A 25,045-nucleotide genomic window follows, 5' to 3' on the forward strand; every position below is an offset into this window, starting at 1 on the left:
ACAATTAGTATTTCAGACTTTATTTTACAACTATAAATGGATATTGTTCAAAGTAAAAAATACGTTCATAAACATTAAAGCCTATTAAATAACATTGGTAACAGTGAATAGTTTCTTTCTTAGTCTCTCTATATAAATAATCAGTGAACCAATAATTTTCTCCCTATTCTGCAGAGCCAAATAGCCAATGCAACTGATTTCAGATTTAGGATTTTTTTTTACAATCACTCAAACATATAAAAAGTAATTTTAATACCTTTGGAAAATTACAAGAATATGAAAGGACAATTTTAAACTCGTACACTTTTTACTGTTAGAGAGTTCTAAGACATTAAAGAGTTTTTCTTCTTAAATGAGGTAAGAATAATAATGTGCAGAAAAAGATAAGAGAATTTTGTTATGCAAGCAAATAATTATACTTCAGACTGGAATTGCTTTTGAATTTATTTTCTCTCTAAAGAGAAACCAGGAAGAAGAGAATTGTGTGAAACTAATAAACCATCCCATTGCTTTCAAACAATTCCTCTTCATACAGAAACTTGTAAGCAATCACACTATTACGTGGGTGGGTATCTTTTCCTTCACTCCTCTTCTGGTAGACCTGGAGAAGGTAGATAGAGAAGATCTAGATTTGGAAGCAAAGGAGAAAGAAACACATAATAAGAAATGCTATCCAGCAGACCAATTTACTCATGCTTAATTTCTTTTTATAGCCAATGAATTGTGAAAAGTTACCACGGTTTGTCAGTGCTGAAAGCAACTTCATATTTTCTTACCTTTCAATATAAATACAGCACTGTATGTGTTTAAAAGTCTGAATTTATGCTACTAAAGAGGTTTTACATTAAATTATTTTTCATCTAATAATCTTTATTTGCTCAGTGACCCACATTGGTAGTCTCAACTATTTTTTTTTTAATATTATGGATATTGATTCCTGATATTTATACCAGCTAAGAAAGTTATTTGGAGCAGGTCAAAGAAAGATACCAGAACCAAAATCTTACTTTGGGGTATTTTATTTAACAAACAGAATGGTCCCAGAGAAAGACAAATACTGTATGATATCACTTATATGTGGAATCTAAAAAATCCAACAAACTAGTGAATATAACAGAAAAGAAACAGACTCACAGATATAGAGTACAAACTAGTGATTACCTTTAGGGACAGGGAAACGGGGAGGGGCAAGATAGGGGTAGGGTATTAAGAAGTACAAACTATTATGTATAAAATAAACTACGATGATATATTGTACAACACAGGGAATATAACCAATATTTTATAACTATAAATGGAGTATATACTTTCAAAATTGTGAATCACTATATTGCACACCTGTAACTTATGTAATATTGTCCATTAACTATACTTCAATTTTTAAAAATTGTTCTGAGGAATCTTAATACTATAAGACTATTTAATAATTAGTACTTAGCAGTACATTTTAAGTATATGGTAGGGAAAAATATAACTAATTTTCACTTAAGAGGATAATGGATCTTTTACAGGAAGAGAATTACTGGTGCCAGGGTTTCCCTAGGCAGTATAAATTTTTAAAATTTATTTCCAGCTTTAATAGAGATATAATTGACATATAACAACATTGTGTAAGTTTAAAGTGTAAAAAGTGACGACTTGATACAATTGTACATTGCAATATGATTACCACCATAGCTTTAACATCTCCATCATGTCACTTAATTACCATTTCATTTTTGCTGTGAGAACATTTAAGATCTACTCTTTTAGCAAATTTCAAGTATATAATATAGTGTTATTAATTATAATCACCATGTTGTAAATCTCAAAAACTTATTCATCTTTTTAAAAAAGTATAAATGACTTAAAATATTATATTAGTTTTAGGTGTACAACATAGTGATTTGATATTTTTATACAATACAAATTATCACCACAAGTCTGGTTACCATCTGTCACCAGACAAAATCATTACAATATTATAGACTATATTATTCCCTATGCTGCACATTTCATGCACATGACTCATTTATTTTGTAACTGGAAGTCAGAACCTCTTAATATACCTCACCATTTCACTCAACCCCTGATCCCCATGCCCTCTGGCAACCACCAGTTTGTTCCCTTATTGATGAGTCTGCTTCTGCTTGTTTTTTAGATACCATATGTAAGTGAAATCACTTGATATTTACCTTTCTCTATATGACTTATTTCACTTAGGGTAATACCCTCTGGTCCATCTGTGTTGTCGCAGATGACAAGATTGCATTCTTTTTTATGGCTGAGTAGTATTCCATTGTATGTTTATACAATCTTCTTTACTAATTCATTGATCAATGGACACTTATTTTGCTTCCATATCTTGGCTATAGTAAATAATGCTGCAATGAATATAGGGGTGCATTTATCTTTTCAAATTAGTGTTTTTGTTTCCTTTGGAAAAATATCCAAAAGTGGAATAGCTGGATTGTATGGTAGTTATATTTTTAATTTTTTGAGGAACCTCCATATTGTTTTCCGTAGTGACTGCACCAATTTACAATCTCACCAGCAATTCCCAAGGGTGCCCTTTTCCCCACATCCTTGAAAGCACTCGTAATTTATTTTGATAATAGCAATTCTGAGAGGTGTGAGGTGATATTTCGTTGTGGTTTGGATTTGCATTTCCCTGATAATTAGAAATTGTTGAGCATCTTTTCATATGTATGTTGGCCATACGTATGTCTTCTTTAGCAAAATGTCTATTCAAGTCCTCTGCCTATTTTTTAATCAGGTTGTTGGTTTTTTTTGATGTTGAGTTCATGAGTTCTTTGTATATTTTGGATATTACCCCTTATTGGATTATCCTTTGAAAATATCTCCCACGACTAGGCTACCTTTTTGTTTTGTTGATAGTTTCCTACACTGTGCAAAAGCTTTTTAGTTTGATGTAGTCCCATTTGTTTATTTTTGCTTTTGTTGCACTTGCCTGAGGAGACAGATCCAAAAACATATTGCTAAGACTGATGTCAAAGAACATACTGCCTATGTATTCTTTTAGGAGTTTTATGGTTTCAGGTCTTACATTTAAGTTTTTAATGCATTTGAATTTATTTTTTATATGGTGTCAGAAAGTAGTCCAGTTTGATTCTTTTGCATGTAGTTGTCCAGTTCTCCTAACACCATTTGTTGAAGGGGCTGCCTTTCCCCCATTGTATAATCTTGCCTTCTTTTTTGTAGATTAATTGACCGTAAGTGCATGAGTTTACTTCTGGCCTCGCTATTCTGTTCCATTGGTCTGTGTCTGTTTTTGTGCCAGTACTATACTGTTTTGATTACCGTATCTTTGTAGTATAGTTTGAAATCAGGGCCCGTGATACCTCAAACTTTGTTATTCTTTCTCCAGATTGTTTTGTTTTTCATGTTTCCATACAACTTTTAGAATGATTTGTGAGAAGAATGCCATTGGTATTTGGATGGGGATTGCATTGAATCTGTAGATTGCCTTGGGTAATATGGTCACTTTAACAATATTAATTCTTCCAGTTCATGAGCATGGTATATTTTTCCATTCGTTTGTGTCGTCTTTAATTTCTTTCATCAATGTCTTAAAGTATTCTGAGTATAGGTCTTTTATCTCCTTGGTTAGATTTACTCCTAGGTGTTTTAGTCTTCTTGATGGAATTGTAAATGGGATTCTTTTCTTAATTCCTCTTTCTGCAAGTCCATTGTTAATGCATAGAAATGCAACAGATTTCTGTATATTAATTTTGTATACTGCTACTTTGCTTAATTCACTGATGAGTTCTAGTAGTTTTTTTAAATGATATCCTTAGGATTCTATGTATAGTATCATGTCATCTGCAAGCAGTGACAGTTTTATTTCTTCCTTTCTAATTTAGAATCCTTTTATATCTTTTTCTTGTCTGAGTGCTGTGGCTAGGACTTCCAGTAGCAAGAGTGGGCAACCTTGTCTTTTTCCTGATCTTAGAGGAAATACTTTCAGCTTTTCACTGTTGAGGATGATATTGGCTCTAGTTTTGTCATATATGACCTTTATTATGTTTAGGTATGGTTTCCCCATGTTTTTGAGAGTTTTTATTAAAAAATAGACCTTGCATGATGTCAAAAGCTTTTGAAAAGATCATATGACTTTTATTCAATATGTGAATGTGGTTCTATCGTATTGACTGATTTGTGGATATGGAACCATCCCTGTGATAAATCCCACTTGACCATGGTGAATGATCCTTTTAATAGATTGTTGAATTCAGTTTGCTAATACTATGTTGAGAATTTTTGCATCTATATTCATCAGTGATATTGGTCTGTAATTACCTTATTTTGCGTTGTCTTTTTCTGATTTTGGTATCAGGGTGATCCTGGCTTCATAGAATGAGTTTGGGTGTTCCTCCTTCTTCAATTTTTTACATTACTTTAAGGAGAAAGGTGTTAACTCTTCTTTAACAGTTTGGTAGAATTCACCTGTGAAGCACTCTGGTCCTAGACTTTTGTTTGTTGGGAGTTTTTTGATTACTGATAAATTTTATTACTGGTAATAAGTCTGTTCATATTTTCTATTTTTTTCTGATATAGGCTTGGGAGATTGTACATTTCTAGGTATTTATCCATTTCTTCCAGGTTGTCCATTTTATTGGAGTATAATTGTTCATAGTAATCTCTTATGATTCTTTGTATTCCTGTGGTGTTAGTTGCAAGTTCTCCTCTTTCATTTCTAATTTTACTTATTTGGGCCCTTTTTTTTCTTGATGAGTATGGCTAAAGGCTTATCAATTTTCTTTATCTTTTCAATGAATTATCTTTTAGTTTCATTGATCTTTTTTATTTTTAATTTTTTTGTTATTATTTCATTTATTTCGGCCCCAATCTTTATTATTTCTTTCCTTCAACTAACTTCAGGTTTTGTTTTTCTTTCTTCTAATTCCTTTAGGTGTAAGGTTAGATTGTTTACTTCAGATTTTTCTTGGCTCCTGAGGTAGGCTTGTCTCACTATAAACTTCCCTCTTTGAACTACTTTTTGCTGTGTTCCATAAATTTTGGATCATTGTTTCCATTTTTCTCTGTTGCAAGGTATCTTTTGATTTCCTCTTTGATTTCTATAGTGACCTACTGGTTGTTTAGTAGCATATTGTTTAGCCTACGTGTGTTTGTGGTTTCTTGCAGTTTTTTTCTTGTAGTTGATTTCTATACTCATACCACTGTGGCTGGAAAAATTACTTGATGATTTCGGTCTTCTTAAATTATTGACATTTGTTTTGGGACTTAATATGTGATCTATCCTGGAGAATATGCCATGTTCAGTTAAAAAGAATATGTATCCTGCTGCCTTTGGCTGGAATACACACACACACACACACACACACACACACACATATATATATATAAAGTTTATATAGTTTGTAAATATATTTAAGTCCATCTGGTCTGATGTGTCCTGTAAGGCCAGAGGATTTTAAAATCCCCTAATATTATTCTGTTACTGTCAATTTCTCCCTTCATGTTTATTAATATTTGCTTTATGTATTTAGGTGCATATATATATTTACAATCTTTATATCATTTGTTGGATTGATCACTTTCATTATGTAATGATTTGTTACATAATGTAACATTTGTTACATAATGTTACATAATGAAACATTTGTTACATAATGAAACAAACCTTCTTTGTTTCTTTTTACAGTTTTTGTTTTGAAGTCTATTTTGTCTGATATAAGTATTGCTACCCCAGCTTTCTTTTTGTTTCCATTTGCAAGGAATACCTTTTTCTATCCTTTCACTTTCAGTCTGTGTTTTAAGATCTGATGTGACTCTCTTGTAGGCAGCATATATATTGGTCTTATTATTTTTTTAATCTACTCATCTACTCTTTTTCTTGGAGAATTTAGTCAGTTTACATTAAAGTTATTTATTGATATACACTTATTGCCATTTTGTTAATTGTTTTCTGGTTGTTTTGAGGTTCTCTTTTGTTCCTTTTTTCTTCTTTTGCTCTCTTTTCTTGTGATTTTATTGACATATCTTTAGTCAATCAAATCTTTGGACTCCTTTCCCTTTTTGTGTGTGTGTATATACTTTAGATTTTTGGTTTGTGGTTACTATGAGGTTCATATATAACAACCTGTTTGTAAACGTGATTTTTTTTTTAAGTTGATGATCCCTTAAGTTCCAACACATTCTAACAAATCTGCACTTTTACTCCCCACTCCCGCAACATTTTTGACCTCACATTTTACATCTTTTTGTTTTGTGTATCACTTAACTACTTATGGGTATAGATGATCTTACTACCTTTGTCTTTTATTTAACCCTGCCACTAGCTTTTTAAGTGGTTGATCTACTTACCTTTACTGCATGTTTGCCTTTACCAATGAGACTTTTCCTTTTGTAATTTGCATATTTCTAGCTGTGGTCTTTTCCACTTAGAGAAGTCCCTTTAACATTCTTATAAAGCCAGTTTAGTAGTCAGGAATTCTTAGCTTTTGCTTTTCTATAAAACTTTTTATCTCTCCTTCAAATCTGAATGATAGCATATTCTTGGCTGTAGGTTTTCCCTCTCATCACTTTCAGCATATCATGCCACTCTCTTTTGGCCAGCAAAATTTCTGCTGCAAAGTCAGCTCATAGACTTAGGGGGTTCCCTTGTATGTAATTAGTTTATTTTATCTTGCTGCTTTTAAGGTCATCTCTTTATCTTTAATTTTTCCCATTTTATTTGCAATGTGTCTTGGTGTGGACTTCTTTGGGTTCACCTTGTTTGGGACTCTCTGTGATTCCTGGATTTGGAAGTCTGTTTTCTCTCCCAGGTTAGGGAAGTTTTCAGCTATTATTTTTCAAATAAGTTCTCTGCCCCTTTCTCTCTTCTCTTTCTAGGACCCCTACAATGTGAATGTTAGTATGCTTGATGTTGTCTCAGATGTCTCTTAAACTATCTTCATTAAAAATGAGGTATCACCTCACACCAGTCAGAATGGCCATCATCAAAAACTCTACAAACAATAAATGCTGGAGAGGGTGTGGAGAAAAGGGAACCCTCCTGCACTGCTGGTGGGAATGTAAACTGATACAGCCACTATGGAGAACAGTATGGAGGTTCCTTAAAAAACTAAAAATAGAACTACCATATGACCCAGCAATCTCACTACTGGACATAAACCCAGAGAAAACCATTATTCAAAAACCATAATTCATGCACCCCAATGTTCATTGCAGCACTATTTACAATAGCCAGGACATAGAAGCAACCTAAATGTCCATCAACAGAGGAAAGGATAAAGAAGATGTGGTAGATATATACAGTGGAATATTATTCAGCCATAAAAAGGAATGAAACTGAGTCATTTGTAGAGATGTGGATGGTCCCAGAGACTGTCATACAGAGTGAAGTAAGTCAGAAAGAGAAAAACAAATAACATATATTAATGTATGTATGTGGAATCTAGAAAAATGGTATAGATGATCTTATTTACAAAGCAGAAATAGAGACACAGACATAGAGATCAAACGTATGGATACCAAGGGGGAAGGGGAAGGTGGGATGAATTGGGAGATTGGGATTGACATATATACACTACTGTGTATAAAATAGATAACTAATGAGAACCTACTGTATAGCACAGGGAACTCTACTCAGTGCTCTGTGGTGACCTAAATGGGAAGGAAATCCAAAAAAGTGGGGATATATGTATACATATAGCTGATTCACTTTGCTGTACAATAGAAACTAACAACATTGTAAAGCAACTATACTCCAATAAAAAATTTGTTTTTAAGTTTTTTTTTCCTCTTCAGCTTGGGTGATATTCACTACTCTCTCTTCCTGTTCCTTGATCCGTTCCTCTGTATCATCTCCTCTACTCTTGATTCCTTCTTGTGTATTTTTTTACTTCAGTTATTGTATATTTCAGCTCTCTTTGGTTCTTCTTTATATTTTCCAGCTCTTTGTTAAACTTCTCACTGTGTTTATTTTCTCCCAAGAATGTTGAGCAACTTCATCATCATTGCTTTGAATTCTTTATTGGTTAGATTTTTTAATCTCTACTGCACTTAGTTCTTCTTCTGGATTTTTATCTTGTTCCTTTGTTTGGAATAGATTCCTCTGTTGCCTCATTTTGCCTAATTCTCTGTATTTATTTCTAGGTCTTAGGTAGGTCAGTTAATCTCCCAATCTTGGGATAAGTGGCCTTATGTAGAAGACATCCTATGGGGCCCAGCAGCACACTCCTCTCTGGTCATCATTTACACGCTCTAGGGGTGTCCCCTATATTGGTTGTGTGAGTCCTTCAGTTGTGGCAGGGCTGAGTCCTTTGGGCATGTTGGTAGGTGGGGCTGACCCCCTGCTCAGTTGGCTGTCAGGCTCTGCTTCACGTGGTGGCTGCCAGTCCACTGGTGGACAGGGCCAGGTCCTGGTGATGCTGGCTGTGTGGCCCATGCATCCCAGGGCTTGTACCAGCCAGTTGGTTTGTAGGACTGGATACCAGCATGGCTGGCTGTGCATCCAGGGGATTCCTGGGGCTTGTCCTAGGCAGTTTGTTTTGACCACTTCCCGAAGACATGAAAACAGTCTCTTGCTTCATTTCTAGAAGCTTCTTTCTCCTTCACTTTCCTGATAGTCATGTTGGAGTGTCAACTATAATTTAGCAGTAAGAATATGCAGGTATGCCTCTTCTAGGAATCATCTCTCAACTCAGACTGTCTAAATTTTGAACATAAAAAAGAGATGAGTTTTTTTGCTTATGAGCTAGGCAAAAACTAAAAGTATTGATAATACTCAGTGTTGGCAAGAGTATGGGGAATACACATTCTCATGACTTGTTATTGGAAATGCAAAGTGGTGAAGCTCTTCTAGAGAGCAATTTGCCACTAAGTACCAATGTTTAAAATATGCATAATTTGCAGAGTACTTAAAGTGGTGGTATAAGGAACTCTGTGGTCCTTCTAACCTGTGAATCAACTATAGCTGGTGAATTTTTTTTTTCGAAGTATTTAAAGTTTACAGAAATTGTCGTAAGGGAATAGTGCAAACAGAGAAACATTTATACAGGTGCTATAGGATGAATGTTTGTTTTCCCCCAAAACTCATATGTTGGAACCTAACCCCAGTGGATGGTATTTGGAGGTGTGGCTTTTGGGAGGTGTTTAGGTCATGAGGGTGGAACCCTCATGATTGGGATTAGTGCCCTTATAATGTAGAAACCAGAGAACTCCCTACCACCATGTGAAGACATAGCAAGAAGATGACCATCTATGAACCAAGAATAGGCTCACACTAGACACTGAGTCTGCTGGTGCCTTGTTCTTGGACTTCCCAGCCTCAAGAACTGTGAGAAATAAATCTCTGTTGTTTATAAACCACCCAGTCTATGGTACTTTGTTAAAACAGCTTGACAGACTAACATATCAGAAAAATCTACTAATGACAAGAACCAGAAATGATAACTAAGAAGGCTGATATTACAACTCTACAAATATATACTTCCTTTCCTTTCTTCCCTCAGCTTTAAAGGACCTAAAATTGTATAAAATGAAAATTATGACAAAGTTGGACGTGTTACATATATATGTGTGTGTGTGTGTCTGTATGCAATATGTATTACTATAATAGAATTAAAAGGGAAGAGACAATAGCACTATATATGTATTTCTATATCTTACTGGACTTAAAGTAGTATAATCTGAATTAGATTCAGATAAGTTTAGATATGTATTGTTTAAGTCCTAGAGCAACCACTAAGAAAATAACGTAGTGAAAAAAAGTTAAAAGAATTAAAATATTACACTAGAAAATATTCACTTAATGCAAAAAAAAAAAAAGTAAAGGAGGAATGGAGGAACAGGGGGAAAAAAATATGTGAGACATAGAAAACAAAAAGTAAAATATCAGGTATATGCCCAGCCATATCAATAATTACAGTAAATGTGAATCTACTAAACAAACCATTCAAAAGGTAGATATTATCAGACAGTAAAAGAAAAATGATCCAACTATATGGTCTACAAGAGACACACTTTTTACTCAATGTCACAAAACAGATTGAAAGTAAAAGGACAGAAAAAGATAATACGCAAACAGCAACCATAAGAGAGCTGAAGTGGATATACTAATGTCAGATAAAATAAACTCTAAGACAAAAATTATTATTACAGACAAAGACATTTTATAATGATAAAAGGGTCAATTGAGAAAGATAAAATAATTATGAAGATATATACACCTAAAAACAGAGTCCCAAAGTACATGAAGCAAAAACTGACACAACTGAAATGAGAAATAGATGATTTAACATCAGGATGAAATTAGGAATCAATAGCAAATAAATCTGGGAAATTCACAAATAATTGGAAATTAACAACACACTTCTAAACAACCATTAGATCAAAGAAGAAATCACAAGGGAAATAAGAAAATACTTTGAGATGAATATGAAAACGTATGGGATGCAGCTAAAGTTGTGCTTAGCTGAAAATTTATAACTCTAAACATCCATATTAAAAAAGAAGATCAATAAAAATAAATAAAAGAGAAGAAATATGTCAATCAATAGGCTAACATTCCACCTTAAAACACTAGGAAAAAAAGAGCAAATGAAACCTAAAGCAAACAGAAGGAAGAAAATAGTAAGGAGTAGAACAGAAATGAATGAAATAGAGAATGGGAAAAGTGTAGAGAAAATGAACAAAACCAAAATTTGGTCCTATGAAAAGGTCAACAACATTGACTAACCTTATCTAGACTGACCACGAATAAAAAGGAAAAGACTCAAATTGCTAAACTTAGGAATGAAAGAGAAAACATCACCACAGACCTTATAGAAATAAAGAACAAATTATAAATATTCTGTATCGTATGCCAGAAAGTTAGATAACTTAGATGAAATGAACAAATTCCTGGAACGACACAAACTACCAAAAGTGACTCAAGAAGAAATAGTGAAATCTGAATATACCTTTAACAAATAAAAACAGTGAATTAGCAATTTAAAATCTTTGACAAAAGCCCTAGGCAAATGGCTTTACTGGTGAATTCTACCAAACATTTAAATAATTAGTATTAATCCTTCACAAACACTTCCAAAATATAGAAGAGGTAGAAACACTTCCCAACTCATTCTATGAGATCAGTGTTACCCTGATACCAAAACCAGAAAAGGACATCACAAGAAAAGAAAACTACTACAGACCAATGTGAATGTATTGATACAAAAATACGTTGAAATACTAGTACACTGAATCCAGCAATATATAAAAATCATACCTAGTGGGATTTAACCCAGGAATGCAAGATTGGTTTAACATCCAAAAATCATTTACTGTAATACATGATTTCAATAGAATAAAGGATGAAAATGCACAATAGTAATAGATAAAGAGAAAACAGTTGACACAACTCAACACTCTTGTTTCATGATAAAAATATTCGACAAACTAGGAACAGAAGGGATCTTCTTCAACCTGATAAAGGACATCTACAGAGTTCCACAGCTGACATCATACTTAACGGTGAAAGACTGAATGCTTTCCATCTAAGATCAGGAATAAGACAAGGATGTCTGTTCTGACCACTTCTATTCAACATTGCACCAGACTAGTTAGGGCAATTAGACAAGGAAAAGAAATAAAAGGCATCCAGATTAGAAATGAAGAAGTAAAACTACATCTGTTTGCAGATGACATGAGCTCATACATAGCAAATCCTAAGGAACCAGCAAAAATCTATGAGAATTAATAATTTCATTAAGGTTATAGGATATAAGGTCGATAAGCAAAAATCAATTACAGTTCTATATATTAGCAATGAATAATTCAAAAATATAAATTAAGAAAATTCCATTTACAATAGCACCAAAAGAATAAAATATCAGGAGTAAGGTAAACAAAAGCGGTATAAAAATTGTATTCTAAAAAATTATAAAATGTTGAGATAAACTAAGTTAGATTTGATTACAGTTGACCCTTGAACAACGTGGCGATTAGGGGCACTGACCCTTCACACAGTTGAAAATCTGCGTATAACCTTACAGTTGGCCCTCTGTATCTGCGGTTCTACATCCACAGATTCAATCAACCATGGATTGTGTAGGACTGTGGCACTTACTTAGTGAAAAAAATCCACATAAGTGGACCTACACAATGCAAACCCATGTTGCTCAAGGGTCCATGTTCATGTATTGAAAAAGATAATTGTGAAGATGGCAATACTTCCCACATTGATCTACAGATTAAACATAATGCTATCCAAATCACAGCTGGCTCTTTGCAGAAACTGACAAGCTGATATTAAAATTCATATGGAAATTCAAGGAACCAGAATAACCAAAACAATCTTGAACTACAAAATTGGAGAACTCACACATCCTGATTAAAAAACTTGCTAAAATAATGCAATAATCAATAGAACTATTATAGGATTAGTTCAAGGATTGACATTACATCAGTGAAATAGAACTGAGAGTCCAGAAATAAACCCTTACATTAGTGGTCAACAGATTTTTGACAGTAGTGCCAAGGTAATTCAATGGAAGAAAGAATAGTAATTTCAACAAATTGTGCTAGAACAATTGGATATCCATATGCAAAAGAAGTTGGACTCCTTCCTCACACCATACACAAAATTTAACTCAAAACGGATCATAGACATAAATGTAAGATACAAAACTATAAAACTTTTAGAAGAAAATATAAATGTAAATATATGTGATCTTGGATTAGTCAATGGTGTTTTAACATATAAAGCACAAGCAACCAAAGAAAAAATAGACAAACTGGACTCTAACAAAACTGAAAACTTTTGTTCTCAAAGGGCAACACCAAGAAAGTGAAAGGACAATCAATAGAATGGAAGAAACTAATTTGCAAATCATGTATCTGATGAGGGCCATGTATTCAAAATATATAAAGCATTTTTACAACTTGACAATAAAAAGACAAGTAAGTCAATTGAAAAACATGGGCAAAGGATTTGGATAGCTGTTTCTCCATAGAAGATAGACAAATGGCCAATGGATACATGAAAAGGTGCTCTACATTGTTAGTCATTAGGGAAATGTAAATCAAAATCACGAGATACCACTTCACACGCACTAGCATGGCTATAATAACAGGTACTGGTGAGAATGTAGAGAAATTGGAACACTTACATATTGTTGTTAGGAATGTAAATTGCTGTAACCACTGTAGAAAATAGTTTGGCAGTTCCTCAATAAGTTAAACATAGAGTAACCGTATAATCCAGCAATTTCACTCTTGGGTATACACCCAAGAGAACTGAAAACATATGTTCAAACAAAAACTTGTACACGAATGTTCAGAACAGAATTATTCTTCATAGCCAAATAGTCATGGTGGCTTACTCCCTTGCCATAGCAAGCTCTGAATAAATAGGCTTTGCTTGTTCTCATTGAGATGATCTTCCTTTTTTCCTGCAGAGTATTACCACTCCATGTGAAGAGGTAATTGAGGACAAAGGAATGGCTGAAACGGAGCAGGGGAGAGTAGAGAAACTCCGCCGTGCAAGTCTTTCCAGGTAAGATAACACCTGCCTAGGAGCCAGAGAGTCAGCTGAGAATTTAGCAGAAAAGTATAAGTATGGTATCCTGGAATTTAAGGGAAGGGATTTTTGCAGATTGAGTGTAGTCAGTTGCTAAATTCTGCTGAGAAATCAGAGGGAAAGCTAAGCAAATGAAGATGATTGACGTTATTTTAAAGAAGGTGTAAGATTAGAGTAGGTTAAAATGTGAATGGGAAATAATGAATTGGAGATGAGGAGTACAGAAGACTCATTTGAGAGCCTTGACTAAGGAGCGTGTGCGTGTGTTGTTTTACTGTGTAGTCTTACCAGCGTTTAAACCTCAGTGTTGACATGACGATCCAGAGGGCAAAGAGAATGAAGACGGTGTGAAAGTGGCAGTTTGAGATTCCTGAGAAAGTGGGAAGGGAAGGGACCCGCACACGGATGGCGCAACGGTCATACCTTCCATGACACCCAGAGGAGGAGGAGGGTCAGGGCGGGCAGAGTAGCAGGTGGATTAGACGGGAGTCTTGTTTTATACTTGGAGGCTGAGGGATATAACCATGTGATGACTTGAGGCAAGGCCATCTGCCTTAAGATAAGGGCCTAAAATTTGAGGTGAATAGAAAAAGTTAGAAACAGTTATTGTGGAGCTCAAGGCAGCAAGTTGACCACAGAAATGTAGGTTTGCTGTACAGTTTGGGATTCGATGAAGAATTTGAAGCTTTTCAGTCTGACTTCTTACGTATTCTCCAGCAGCAATAACATGCCTGTTTGAAGACTTCAGGATTCTTCCAGAACAATAAGACAGAGCAGCAGGAAAACCTGTAATACTGGCAGCAATTATGGAACTAATGAATTATACAATCTTAGCAGAGAAAGGGACCAGTCAAGGGTCAATGCTCTAGAAGGCCTGATGGGGTTAGAATAGTGGCAGTGGCTGACCCAAGCTCTAGACATGACCACAGGTGTGCAGGGCTGAGACCAGTGAAGGAGGCCTTGGGAAAGCCTGTCTATTCTGCCTATTTTTCTTCTCTAATAGAATTTTAACAAAGCAAAGCAGAAGACATGTGGTTTGCATTATTATTTTATTTATAAATATTCTGAGTGGTAACAGGGAAACTATCAAGGATTTTAATTATAAATTAGCAATATTCTGAGGAATTGTAGATACACTGACAAGATTTTGAATGTTTCTGGTGAAAATTGCTAATAATTTTGTTAAGATCAGGAAAGTTTAGAATTCGTCTAACATTTTGGTATTATTGGTAGTGTGGAGAGAATTGTGGCATTCAATATCACACATCACTATTAAAAAAAAATACATCCAAAAGTGGAATGTATTGAAGAAGATAATAAGTGATTTTGTTTTTCTCAAGTCACTTAAAAAATATTCTCTTGTTATTGTCTAAGGATAATATATTTTTCAAATACATTACTGCTATGCAATAATAAAGTTTACCTGATATCACTAGGTCACTAATTGAATACATAATTGAGAACAAACAAAAACTTCATGCTACAAAGAAATTTTAGATTCCTAAACATGCTAGACAACAGCTACCTTAACTAAATATCTGCAAAAAGAATTATTACACACTTTGTAATGAGAAATCAGTTTCCAAAGTGAAGAACACTCTGAAATTTGGCTTTAGTCCATCATATACATATTTTGCATAGGGGAATGTACATTTATTATAATAATATGTATGTAAAACATAGCTGTATATTTAAATATTCAGTATGTTATATTGTATATATTATCATAAAGGCATCAGGGTCTTTATAAAAAAGTTTGATTTCATTGGTAAATTAGGAACACTAGGGATTTTCTCTGATATGGTCTTCGGACACTAGACTATGATTAATTGAGAAAACAGTAATTTTCTATATTTTATTTAGTCTTGAGCAAGACGTCCTACAGGTACTACAGTCCATGCCAGAATCCCCTGTACTTCAAGCTGCTCTCCGCTATTCACACACTATAAAGGTTTATAGTCTAAACTTTAGGGGCCAAGTCTTATCTTCAAGGAGCTCACATTCCAGTACTGGTAAAATTTGATGAAATAAAGTAGAATATGATAAATGACTTTAAAAACCTACTGATAAAAATGCAGTGATTGTTGAGAGTGGAAAAGTATTTTAAGCTATTTGGATCAGGGTGGGCCTCATATAGGAAATGGAGTTGGAAGAGAACCCTGGGGGAGAGGCAGGGTTTGCACTTGGTGAGATGAGGGAGCAAGAGTTCAGTCTGGCAGTTAATACCAGGAAATAAAGCTGAAAATGTGTGTTGGGGCCTGATGGTAGTACCTCTTAAATGCTAAGACAATAAATAGTGATACAAGTTTCATTTCATTTCTTTGAGCAAAATTTATGGAGTGTCTGCTGTATTCCAGGCACTTTTTTCGGCTGAAGATAGGAAGATAAACAAATACAAGCCAATGATGAGAGCCTAGCTAAGCCACCCCATGGCGTTGCTGCCAGGCATGCACTTTGTGTGCGGCTTTAAACTGACACCAGCGCCTCCCACAAACGACGCACATGCCCTGGAGAGCAGTGCAAGGTCACAAGCAAATGGAAGTTCCTGACGTGACTTCCCCAAAAGCCCTTGTGATCAACAGTCTCCCTGTCTCCCGGGGCCCGGTTACCTTACGTGCCCCTTAGATAAGACCCCCTGGGGCTTACCAAAACCATGCTCTTTTGGTCTGAATTGACTTGTCAGGCCCTTGCCCAAGAATCCAAAGGACTCCACCACAGACCCCACTAAAGGCACGTGTGTCCCCCAGGTCCCCTCTCTCTGTCTGCACTCTGCCTTGGCCTCCCCATGTGGCCCCTTGAGGCGTGCTGGGTGCTTCCTCCAGGACTGTAATAAACTTCTCTATTTCAACATATCTGTGGTCAGCTGTTGCAATAAGGCTCACTATTCTGTACTCTGTGCTCCACTTAACAAATGTTAATTTAACAAAGTCAGAACACGCACACTCTGCCTTCAGAGAATTTCTAGCGTGCGGAGGGGGGTAGGGAGGAGTCCAGTCAGTTAACACATTAGTACAGGGCGGTGAGTCGAGTATTGTGACAGAAGTATGCAAACGGGGCTGAGAGCAAAAAGTGGGCATCTAATAAAATTTGTAGGCATATCAAAACCAGGGAAGGTGTCTTGAAGGACTTGATAGTGAGGAAAAGAGTAAGTAGGCAGAAGTGTAGCTTGAGGAAGGGCAAGAGGTGAAGAATGGCCTGACTTTAAAGCCATGTTAATAATTCTAGCTACTATCTGTTTAGCACTTACTATGTGCTAGGTACAGTTACGATAAGGTACATACCATTACCAGCTCCATTTTACAGGTCTGGAAGTGAAAGGGGGCTTGGAAGAGATAAGTGACTTACCAGAGATCACCAGTGGGTGAGCTGTGTGGCCAGAGCTAGAACCTAGGCAATCCTGTCTTAACTCTTATCCACTCTGAGAAAGGGCAGGGGAGAAGAGGTGATGCCGCACAGAGGTACCCTTTGTAATGTGTCGTTTGTTAAATTATGGGAGTTCTCACTGTCCTGAAGGCTACAGAGACAGTCAAGGATTTTAATCAAGGTGTGACATGATTGGCTTTACAGTTTAAAAAGATCAGATGATAAAACAAAAAATGGACTTTCCAGAAGAGACCTGGAGGCTGGAGTGATCAGTTAAGGTGTGGCAGTCATGTTGGAGATATAACAGGCACTGAAATCGTAGTAAAGAGACGAAAAGGAGGAAGCAGGTTGTCAGGTAGAAATGACAGGCTGAGCAACCAAACAGAGCTGGACACTAGGGCGCGGTGCTCAGAAGTTTAGGTTGGGACAGTAGCACGTTATGTTTCACAGCACAGTGCCTAATACACAGTAACTTTGAGAACACAGGGGAAATATTTGAGTGGAAGGAATTAAAGAATTTACTTTTAGCTATTCATTCAGTCGCTCATCAGATATTTCTGAATAGCTGATGACCAAAGCAAAGTTCCTGTTCTCACGAAACTTACATTCTAATGAAGAGAGGAAGATGCTAAGCAAACAACAGAGTAAATATATGTTCTGTCACATGGCATTAAGTATTATGGAGAAAAACCATCCAGGAAAAGGAAAATGGAAATATCTCGGGCAGGGTGAAGAATTGTTTTAAGACTTTATTTTGGTACTGCTTTTTTACATAAAGGATCATCAGGGAAGTCCTGCCTGATGACATGCATGGTATTGGAACAGAGAGCTGAGTTACAGGAATAGCTGTGCAGAAGCCATGGTGGAGATCTGCATGTGCACTGTGGCCATGGGCTTCAAGTATCTGCACGGCAGCTGAGGTGATTCCAGGTAGGCAGGTGGACACCCTGTACAGGTCCTGAAAGGAATAGTGATTTATTCCAGAGATGGTCAGAAGGGAGCAGGGTATCTTTGAAACCAAGGAAAATTCATTCTACAACTTGACCCACGGAGACAGCTGATGTGTTCACTGGCTTTGAGAAGAAGGAAGTCACTAGGGACCTTTCCCAGAAGGCAGTGGGAACAGTGCATTGAAAATACATGGGAGGAAAGGAAGTAGCCACTTTTCAAGAAATTTGGCTGTGCAGAGAAGAACCTGAGCTGCTCACTAGCGAGCACGATACAGGGGCCAAGGGTGCACCTTCTTTGTTTTTCTTTTTTTTTTAAAGATGAAATAGATCAGTTTTGACGTATTGAATATGCTAGGGAAGAAAGGGAGTAATTGTTGGATCAAGGTTCCTGAGGTGTGGAGATTAACCATAATCAAGAAAGGAATCTCTTAATGAAAGACTAGGAGGGGAAAACAGAAGACGTTGCAGATGTAGATGTTTGTGGTTTGAGGGCAGGGTCTGGTTTTGAAGCTTGATTACCTCCATTTTCGCTGGGAAGAGGAATCGTCTCTGGCTGTGAGTTGGATAAGGAGGTTAAAAAGTTTAAGGAAACTGGAGGTCATTAAAGGCTTGAAATATAACTGAATGGGAATCAGAGGTGCTTAAAAGTAAGAAGAGTTATTTGCAGAGAGCGCCACTAAAGTTGGAGGTGAAGTGCTCCACTAAAGTGGAGATTCTGTGCTGAAGGCAGAGTTGGCTTTCGGTAAGACCAAGAGGCAGAATAGAGTGAGAAGGGCCAGGACAATAGGACAGTTGCATAAAGTTTGGAGGCAGAGCAGAGATTTGGTCAGGGGTGGGGGGATCATGACTTTAAGGGAGTAGGAATAAGGCAGACAGTATGGAGGCTGGTTGTCTGGGTGTGGAGAACGCACACAAAGACCCAGCATAGGAGTGGAATGAAATAATACAACTGAATCTATATACAAAACAGACTCACAGGCATAGAAGACAAACTTGTGGTTACCAAAGGGACAAGTGAGGAGTATGGGGATTAGCAGATGCAACTACTATATACATAACATAGATAAGCACCAAGGACCTACTGTATAGCACAAGGAGCTACATTCAATAGCTTGTAATAACCTACAGTGGAAAAAAATCTGAAAAAATATATAACTGAATCACTTGGCTGTACACCTAAAACTAACACAATATTGTAAATCAACTATACTTCTACAAAAAAGTTTTTTTAAAAAGGCAGAAAACAGAGAACTAGAAGCATTTACATTTGAATGGTCATCAAGGGTCTCAATTTTAAAAGGTAACTTTACCAAAAATATTTTCATAGCCATTACCTCTGGGAAAGGAAAATGGGCAACAGAGGAGGGTGGAAGGCTTTTACTTGTGACTTTACATTCTTCCAGACTGTTAGAAAAAAATGTCATACCATGAACATGTATCATAACTATTACTAAAAAGCTAGAAAGAGTATGTGTTAACGGATACCTAGAGCACATATTTATCGATACAGTCAGGGCTGTAGTGAGATGATACAGTTGGAAGGGGACATCATTAGAGTCCCTACCTCATTTCCACATCAACCTATAAGCTCGGATTTCCTGACACCCTTCTTTTGCTTTCCTTCACTCTAATTCACTTAGGGCTGAAGGTAATGCCAAAATATTTGTGAGAAAAAAAAGTATCAGAAAATAAATTTTATATGGCAAGATTTTCTATTTAATTACCTCAACAGTTAGGAAATCTCACTGAGGATCTTTGAGGAGAACTCTGTGAGAAGGAAAAATTGACGGAGTAAAGGTAATCGGGCTTTCCCATCAAGTGAGCTGAAAGTCTAAACCACTCTAAAAGGTTAATCTGTAAAACTTCAAAGTCAAATGTTTACCTTACCTATCCCTTTACAGTCTTCCTTGACCCTAACTGAATGAAGTCAAGACATGTGATTTTATCTAAAGCATGTAGAAAACAGAGGGGGACAAATGAAGAGAGATTCAGCCTCAGAGTTCCACTACTTATGTCTATATAGTGCCTTTATCTAGTAGTCAAAGTACCTTTGTTGCAAGACATATAAAAAATATGCAAGTATTTAGGGCAGTGAGGATCATGCTATCAAACTTGAAGATAGCACTTAGAGCACTGGTTGAGCAAGATCTTGGGAAATTATGTTTTTTTTTAATTTTTAAGAAAATTTTATTGAAGTATAGTTGATTTATAATGTTTTAATTTCTGCTGTACAGCAAAGTGATTCAGTTATACATATATTTTTTTTTATGTTCTTTTTTATATGGTTTATCACTGGATATTAAATATAGTTCCCTGTGGGGAAATTAACGTTTTTCTTTCAATGGCTCTTATACTAATGCTGGATTCCAAAATGTGACTTTTACACATTGGTCAAAGAACTGTAGCTGGAATGTAGGACTAGTCTAAACACTGAGAAAATGGATGCTGTAACCTGAGCAGTTCTTTAAAAGGATGACCTAACTCTTGTAAAGGATTGCTATTATTAAATAGTTTATATGGCTTCGACTTACGTTTCCCTTTGGTTTACAAATTTGGTTTACAGGTCAAAATTTTCCTTAACTTTGACAATTCAAATTTCGCTACTCTATCTTGTTTACTTACAGCCCTAGTTTTTATGGCAGGTGGTTTGTGGAGAAAGCCAATATAACCTGTGGCTGACTAAGGGCTTTTGTTTGCATTTGTGAGGCATCCTTTCCTGCATATGCAGGAATTCCCTTGCTACTGTGAAATGCCTCTTTGTTATCTGTGGAGGAGTGCTGGAAAAATCTTGAACTTCTCCACTTCTCCTAAGCACAGATTTTACCGTTATTTATATGAGAGACTGAAATTCATCATCGACATACACCAAAGGATTTTTTAACATATAAAACACTTTTAAAGCATGTTTTAGTCCCTATTAATTGGCTTCTCAAGAACTTCCTCTTGTATCTTTCTGGATTTCTCCACCAAATTTCTTTTTCATATTTTGATAGCAAAGAGTAATTTGTTACAGATGCAGGCGTAGAGAACTTGGGTGTCTGTCTCAGTCCTCTTGGTAAATGCTTATTACTGAACTGCTCTTCCTTTATTTAATATCCTACTACAGGGTCTTCACTGGTTTGAAAAGCATGTATTAAACACCAGGCACAGCAATCATTCTTTTCCCTGAATGCATAGTGCCATAAATGCTCCAGTCCACAGGCCAAATGAATAGGCTAATTTATCAACCGCCTGTGTTATGTTAACCAGCTGAGGGATATTTCTATGACTCTTTTTTAAAGGAAGATATATTTCATGTGAATTCAAGAGCTTAAAATAATTACAATGGATTGTCAAGTTTCTTATTTTTTAGTGTGAAGTAACAAACTTGGGCGGTGTTTGATGTTAACTGATTCAAGCAGTATTACTGGTGATGGGGGTAGTGTAAAATCAGGAACAAAATTCTATTCAGAATTTATCCGTAAAGATGCAACCATCAAGACCAATTCTGTTAGTGAAGCAGGAAAGCTGCCATGTCATTAATATTAAGTTTGATTTTATATATGAAAAGAAATGTTTTCAGGAAAAATAAATTACTAAGTATTGAGGCTAATACATCATCCATTTGGTGGTGTTGGGCAGACGTGTCCGAATGCTTTCAGGCATAGAGTGGTGTTAATGGGAAACATGCTTGTTCTGGAGAGCATAGGGGAGCTATTCAGAGATTTTCAAAACACGTGTTTAAAGATACCTTTATAATGCATTACATTCTCCTCGTGCCTGATTTTTTTAATTATGAGAATTTTTCAAACACACACAATAGTATTAATCCCCATATAACTATCACTCAGATTCAACAATTATCAAGATTTTCCTACATTTTCCTCCTCCATCCCATTAAATGATTAAAGCCATTCCCAAACATCATTTCATTTCACTGTTAGTATGCAAACCATTAGTATGCATTCCTTAAACTGACATCACTCTAAAGCCATTTAAGCATTCTTAGGTATATCTAATCTGGAACATTGCCTAAATGTAGTAAAACTCTTTCCATCAGAAATACCTCAGGGGAAGGGCACTCGTGAATGGAGAGGCATACATCTCCTCTGAAGGCAGTTGTACCTGTGCAATTTTCTTCTCATTGCCAAATTAGCTGAAAAAAAAAAGGAAAATATCAGGGGCATTTACAGAAAATTAGTTGTTAAAATTAATCTGAAGACTGAGGGAATACTTTCGATCCAAATTATACTGTGATTATTTGCTATCTGTTCAGATGTGATTGTGATATAAAAAATTAATGGGATGCAAATTCAGGACGGGTATTCCTAACAGTTCATTGTTGATGGTGGGATTTAATAGTAAAATTCTTCTCCTACATGACTTCTGTCTAAATGTTTCTAGACTTCTTAGTTTACGTAGTGAATTAATCACAAATATCTTACAAGACTATTGTCCAAGTTGCTCTGTATTTTGAGAGGAGAAACAATTTGAATAGCAATTGCTATAAACAGTAAGAAGGGATCAGCTGCTTTCTGAATTGCTAATTTGAAACTTTTTTCTTATTTATGTAAAAAGGTCAGACCAGGAAACATCATTTGAAATAGTCTCAGTGATCAAACTTCTAACTAAAAGGCAGAGACTGAATGTTTAACCAGTTATGCACCATTTTCTGTTGTAAATGGAGAAGTATATTATCAAGTGAATAATCTAACATATTTAGATATAAATGGTGTCACCTTTCTATTTAAATTTGGGTTGGCTTTTTCCTTAGAAAACTTTCTAATTTTTTTTTTTCTTTTTTACTTGCCAGCGCTTTGAAATCTTAGATATTTGGTTTTGAAGTAAAAGCACTTTAAAAAAATAACTTTGTTTGCTAAATCCCTGTTAGTTAAGAACAACACGACTGATACAATCCTTGAAAAATGTGTCAAGTAAATTAATATTATTTATCTTGACCATACATATTTTTGACTTTTTTTTGTCTCTGTAAGCACAATAATACTAAAATGGCACTTTTTAAAGTGACACATCTAACTATATATCTAGAAATAACAGCTCTCTTTTTACTTATAAGGACACCGTATCTATGATAGCTTTGGGATCAATTTTCTTCAAATTTAGAAAAATAGTGGTCAAATATTTATCATCATTCTAAAATCCAGCTATTTTTTAAATATCCAAGTAACAGACCTAACGGGATAGATAACATACTTCTGAAATCCTACACACTCACCCCCAAGCACACCTACGCGATTTTCCGCAGACACAGTCATGCTCAGAGGCCCATTCACACAAACAGGCACGAAAACAAGTCACTCGGTACAAATCCGTCCAAGTCCTACCTGGTCTCTGTCCGTGGATAGGTAGAAGACTCATCATAAAAACAAGAAACAGAAAAAAGAATTGTTGCAATCTCATTTTTCTGCCGCACTACGGTGGAGCAAAAGCTCGCAAGGTAAACCCAGCAGCCTTTGAACAGTCTCTGCGGTATCTGTGTGGCTCTCCTCACATTCTGAGGACAAACCTCAGAGCACAGCCAGCTGCGTTTTCTAGAAAGGTTAATGATCCCTGCAGATAAGGTTACTGGTGCTGTTTTGCGGTCGGAGCCCCTCGGCCCCAGACCCCTCCTCCCGCCTCGGCCACGCCCCTTGATTTCCATAAGTAAATATTGGTGAAATAAACCAGTCAAGCCTCCTGTGACTTGGGTGGAAATGTCCGCTGCCGGCTCCTAGGAGAGGCGGACTGCGCCCCGAGCAGGTTGTGGGGAGTGTGTAGAAGCACACACTGGCCTGGCTCCCTCCCTCACCATTTACATCTGTTTACACTTTGCATTGTGCACATCGGTGTCACATGCAGAAACCCAGAGGAATGACAGGAAGTCTCTTGTCCCTTTCAGAAGGAAATCTGAAGCTCTAACTTAGACTGCCAAATGCTTTGCGGCAGAACATGTGCTGAAATGCTTTCTCTTTTCCAAACGTACTGCAAAGTGGTGCCTGTTTGCCCCAAATCTCTAAATTGCTTAATCTGTGTGGATTTACATCAATAAACGTTCCTGGGATTTAGAATGTTCTGAAATAAATCTGAAAAATGTTCATCTTTTTTATTTTGTAAAGTGCAATTTCTAAAAGTAATAGAGATCATTTTCATCTGCAGTACATCCAGGATTTTAAAAAAGTAAGTTCAGGCAAGCCACAAATTCATGAAATCTGGGTTCTGTTAAAAGCTGTATATACGGTGGCTGATATATTTCAGACACAGAAATTAGGAATGAGCTCAGAAGACAAAAGCAGTCTCGTGTCATCTTTTGCACACATGCTCCAAGATCGCTTGTGGTTTTAAGTGTTTCCTTGCCTGTCACATGTAGCTGTTACAAATGAAAATGACTGTACTTAACTATAAAGTAAATGGAAATGATAGTGTAGACACACTCAAATTCAGGTAGGTCCCAAATACCAAATCTAAAGCATCTGCAACTTGTGAATTGCTAGGAATTTTGTTGCATTTCACTTTTCTAGATTCAGGTAGTTGGTACACAACCTTGGGCTTCCTAAGGTTTGAAATTAATGCAGAATTTGCTTATCTTAGACATCAGTCAGTAAGAATCCCTGCCTGCCTGCTTATCCATGAACTTTATAACAGGCAAGAGCATACAGCAGTTCTTAAAATCATTTTATTAAAATCCTGAGAACATTTGCCCCTCTGGGGGTTAAAGGGCACTATGCAGCCCTGCTGCATTTATACATCATTCCGTAACATCAATTGAATACAAGAGTATGGACTCATGATATAAAAGTGCCTCACGAATAGCAAAGGTAATGTTCAGATTTTACTCCCCCTGTAAGGTTCTCAGTACAGCACCCTGGAAAACCAACCGCAAGCTGACAAAACTGAGTGTTAAATCGAGCAAACCAACAGGAGACCAATATAGATTTTGACAGTATAACTTCAGGCCAAGTTTTAAGTCTATTCAAAGGTATTACTATGGTCAGCCTTCTTTGTGGATAAGATAGTGACTACCACAAACTGCGTAACTGATTCAAATTTGTATATTTCATTACCAGGTGGCCAAAAATGAACTCCTAGAATAGGGCTAATATAAGCAAGTACTGTGGAAGGTGTTCCCACCAATCAGGATACAGCGAAGTGTTGTATTTAAGTCATGTAAATAAACTACCTGGTTTTCCACCTGAAAGAGTTATAAAGTTTTAGCAAGATAATGTAT

At 36.1% G+C, this 25,045-nt stretch overlaps 2 protein-coding genes across 3 annotated transcripts in view; one reads left to right on the top strand and one right to left on the bottom strand.

The window, feature by feature from the left end:
• The window catches only part of LOC133091858 (tripartite motif-containing protein 75-like), a 137,043-nt gene that overhangs the window by 23,442 nt on the left and 88,556 nt on the right, over positions 1 to 25,045 (top strand). Inside the window, exon 5 of the mRNA XM_061191045.1 lies at positions 13,407 to 13,504. Coding sequence (XP_061047028.1) covers positions 13,407 to 13,504 — 98 coding nt within the window. The remainder of the gene's footprint in view (positions 1 to 13,406; positions 13,505 to 25,045) is intronic.
• On the bottom strand, positions 447 to 23,427 carry APELA (apelin receptor early endogenous ligand). Of its 2 annotated transcripts, none has more exons than XM_061191752.1 (3): positions 23,166 to 23,427; positions 21,887 to 21,976; positions 447 to 625 (listed from the first exon to the last, which is right to left on the bottom strand). In XM_061191752.1, the coding sequence occupies exons 1-2, from the start codon at positions 23,239 to 23,241 to the stop codon at positions 21,888 to 21,890; spliced, it is 165 nt and encodes a 54-aa protein (XP_061047735.1). In that variant the 5' UTR covers positions 23,242 to 23,427; the 3' UTR covers positions 447 to 625; position 21,887. The 2 variants fall into 2 exon arrangements, with proteins under 2 accessions (XP_061047735.1, XP_061047734.1); XM_061191751.1 differs by lacking the exon at positions 447 to 625 and adding an exon at positions 17,661 to 17,849.

This window comes from Eubalaena glacialis, chromosome 5 (genome assembly GCF_028564815.1).
Source record: "Eubalaena glacialis isolate mEubGla1 chromosome 5, mEubGla1.1.hap2.+ XY, whole genome shotgun sequence".
In the NCBI taxonomy this organism is placed as follows: domain Eukaryota; kingdom Metazoa; phylum Chordata; class Mammalia; order Artiodactyla; family Balaenidae; genus Eubalaena; species Eubalaena glacialis.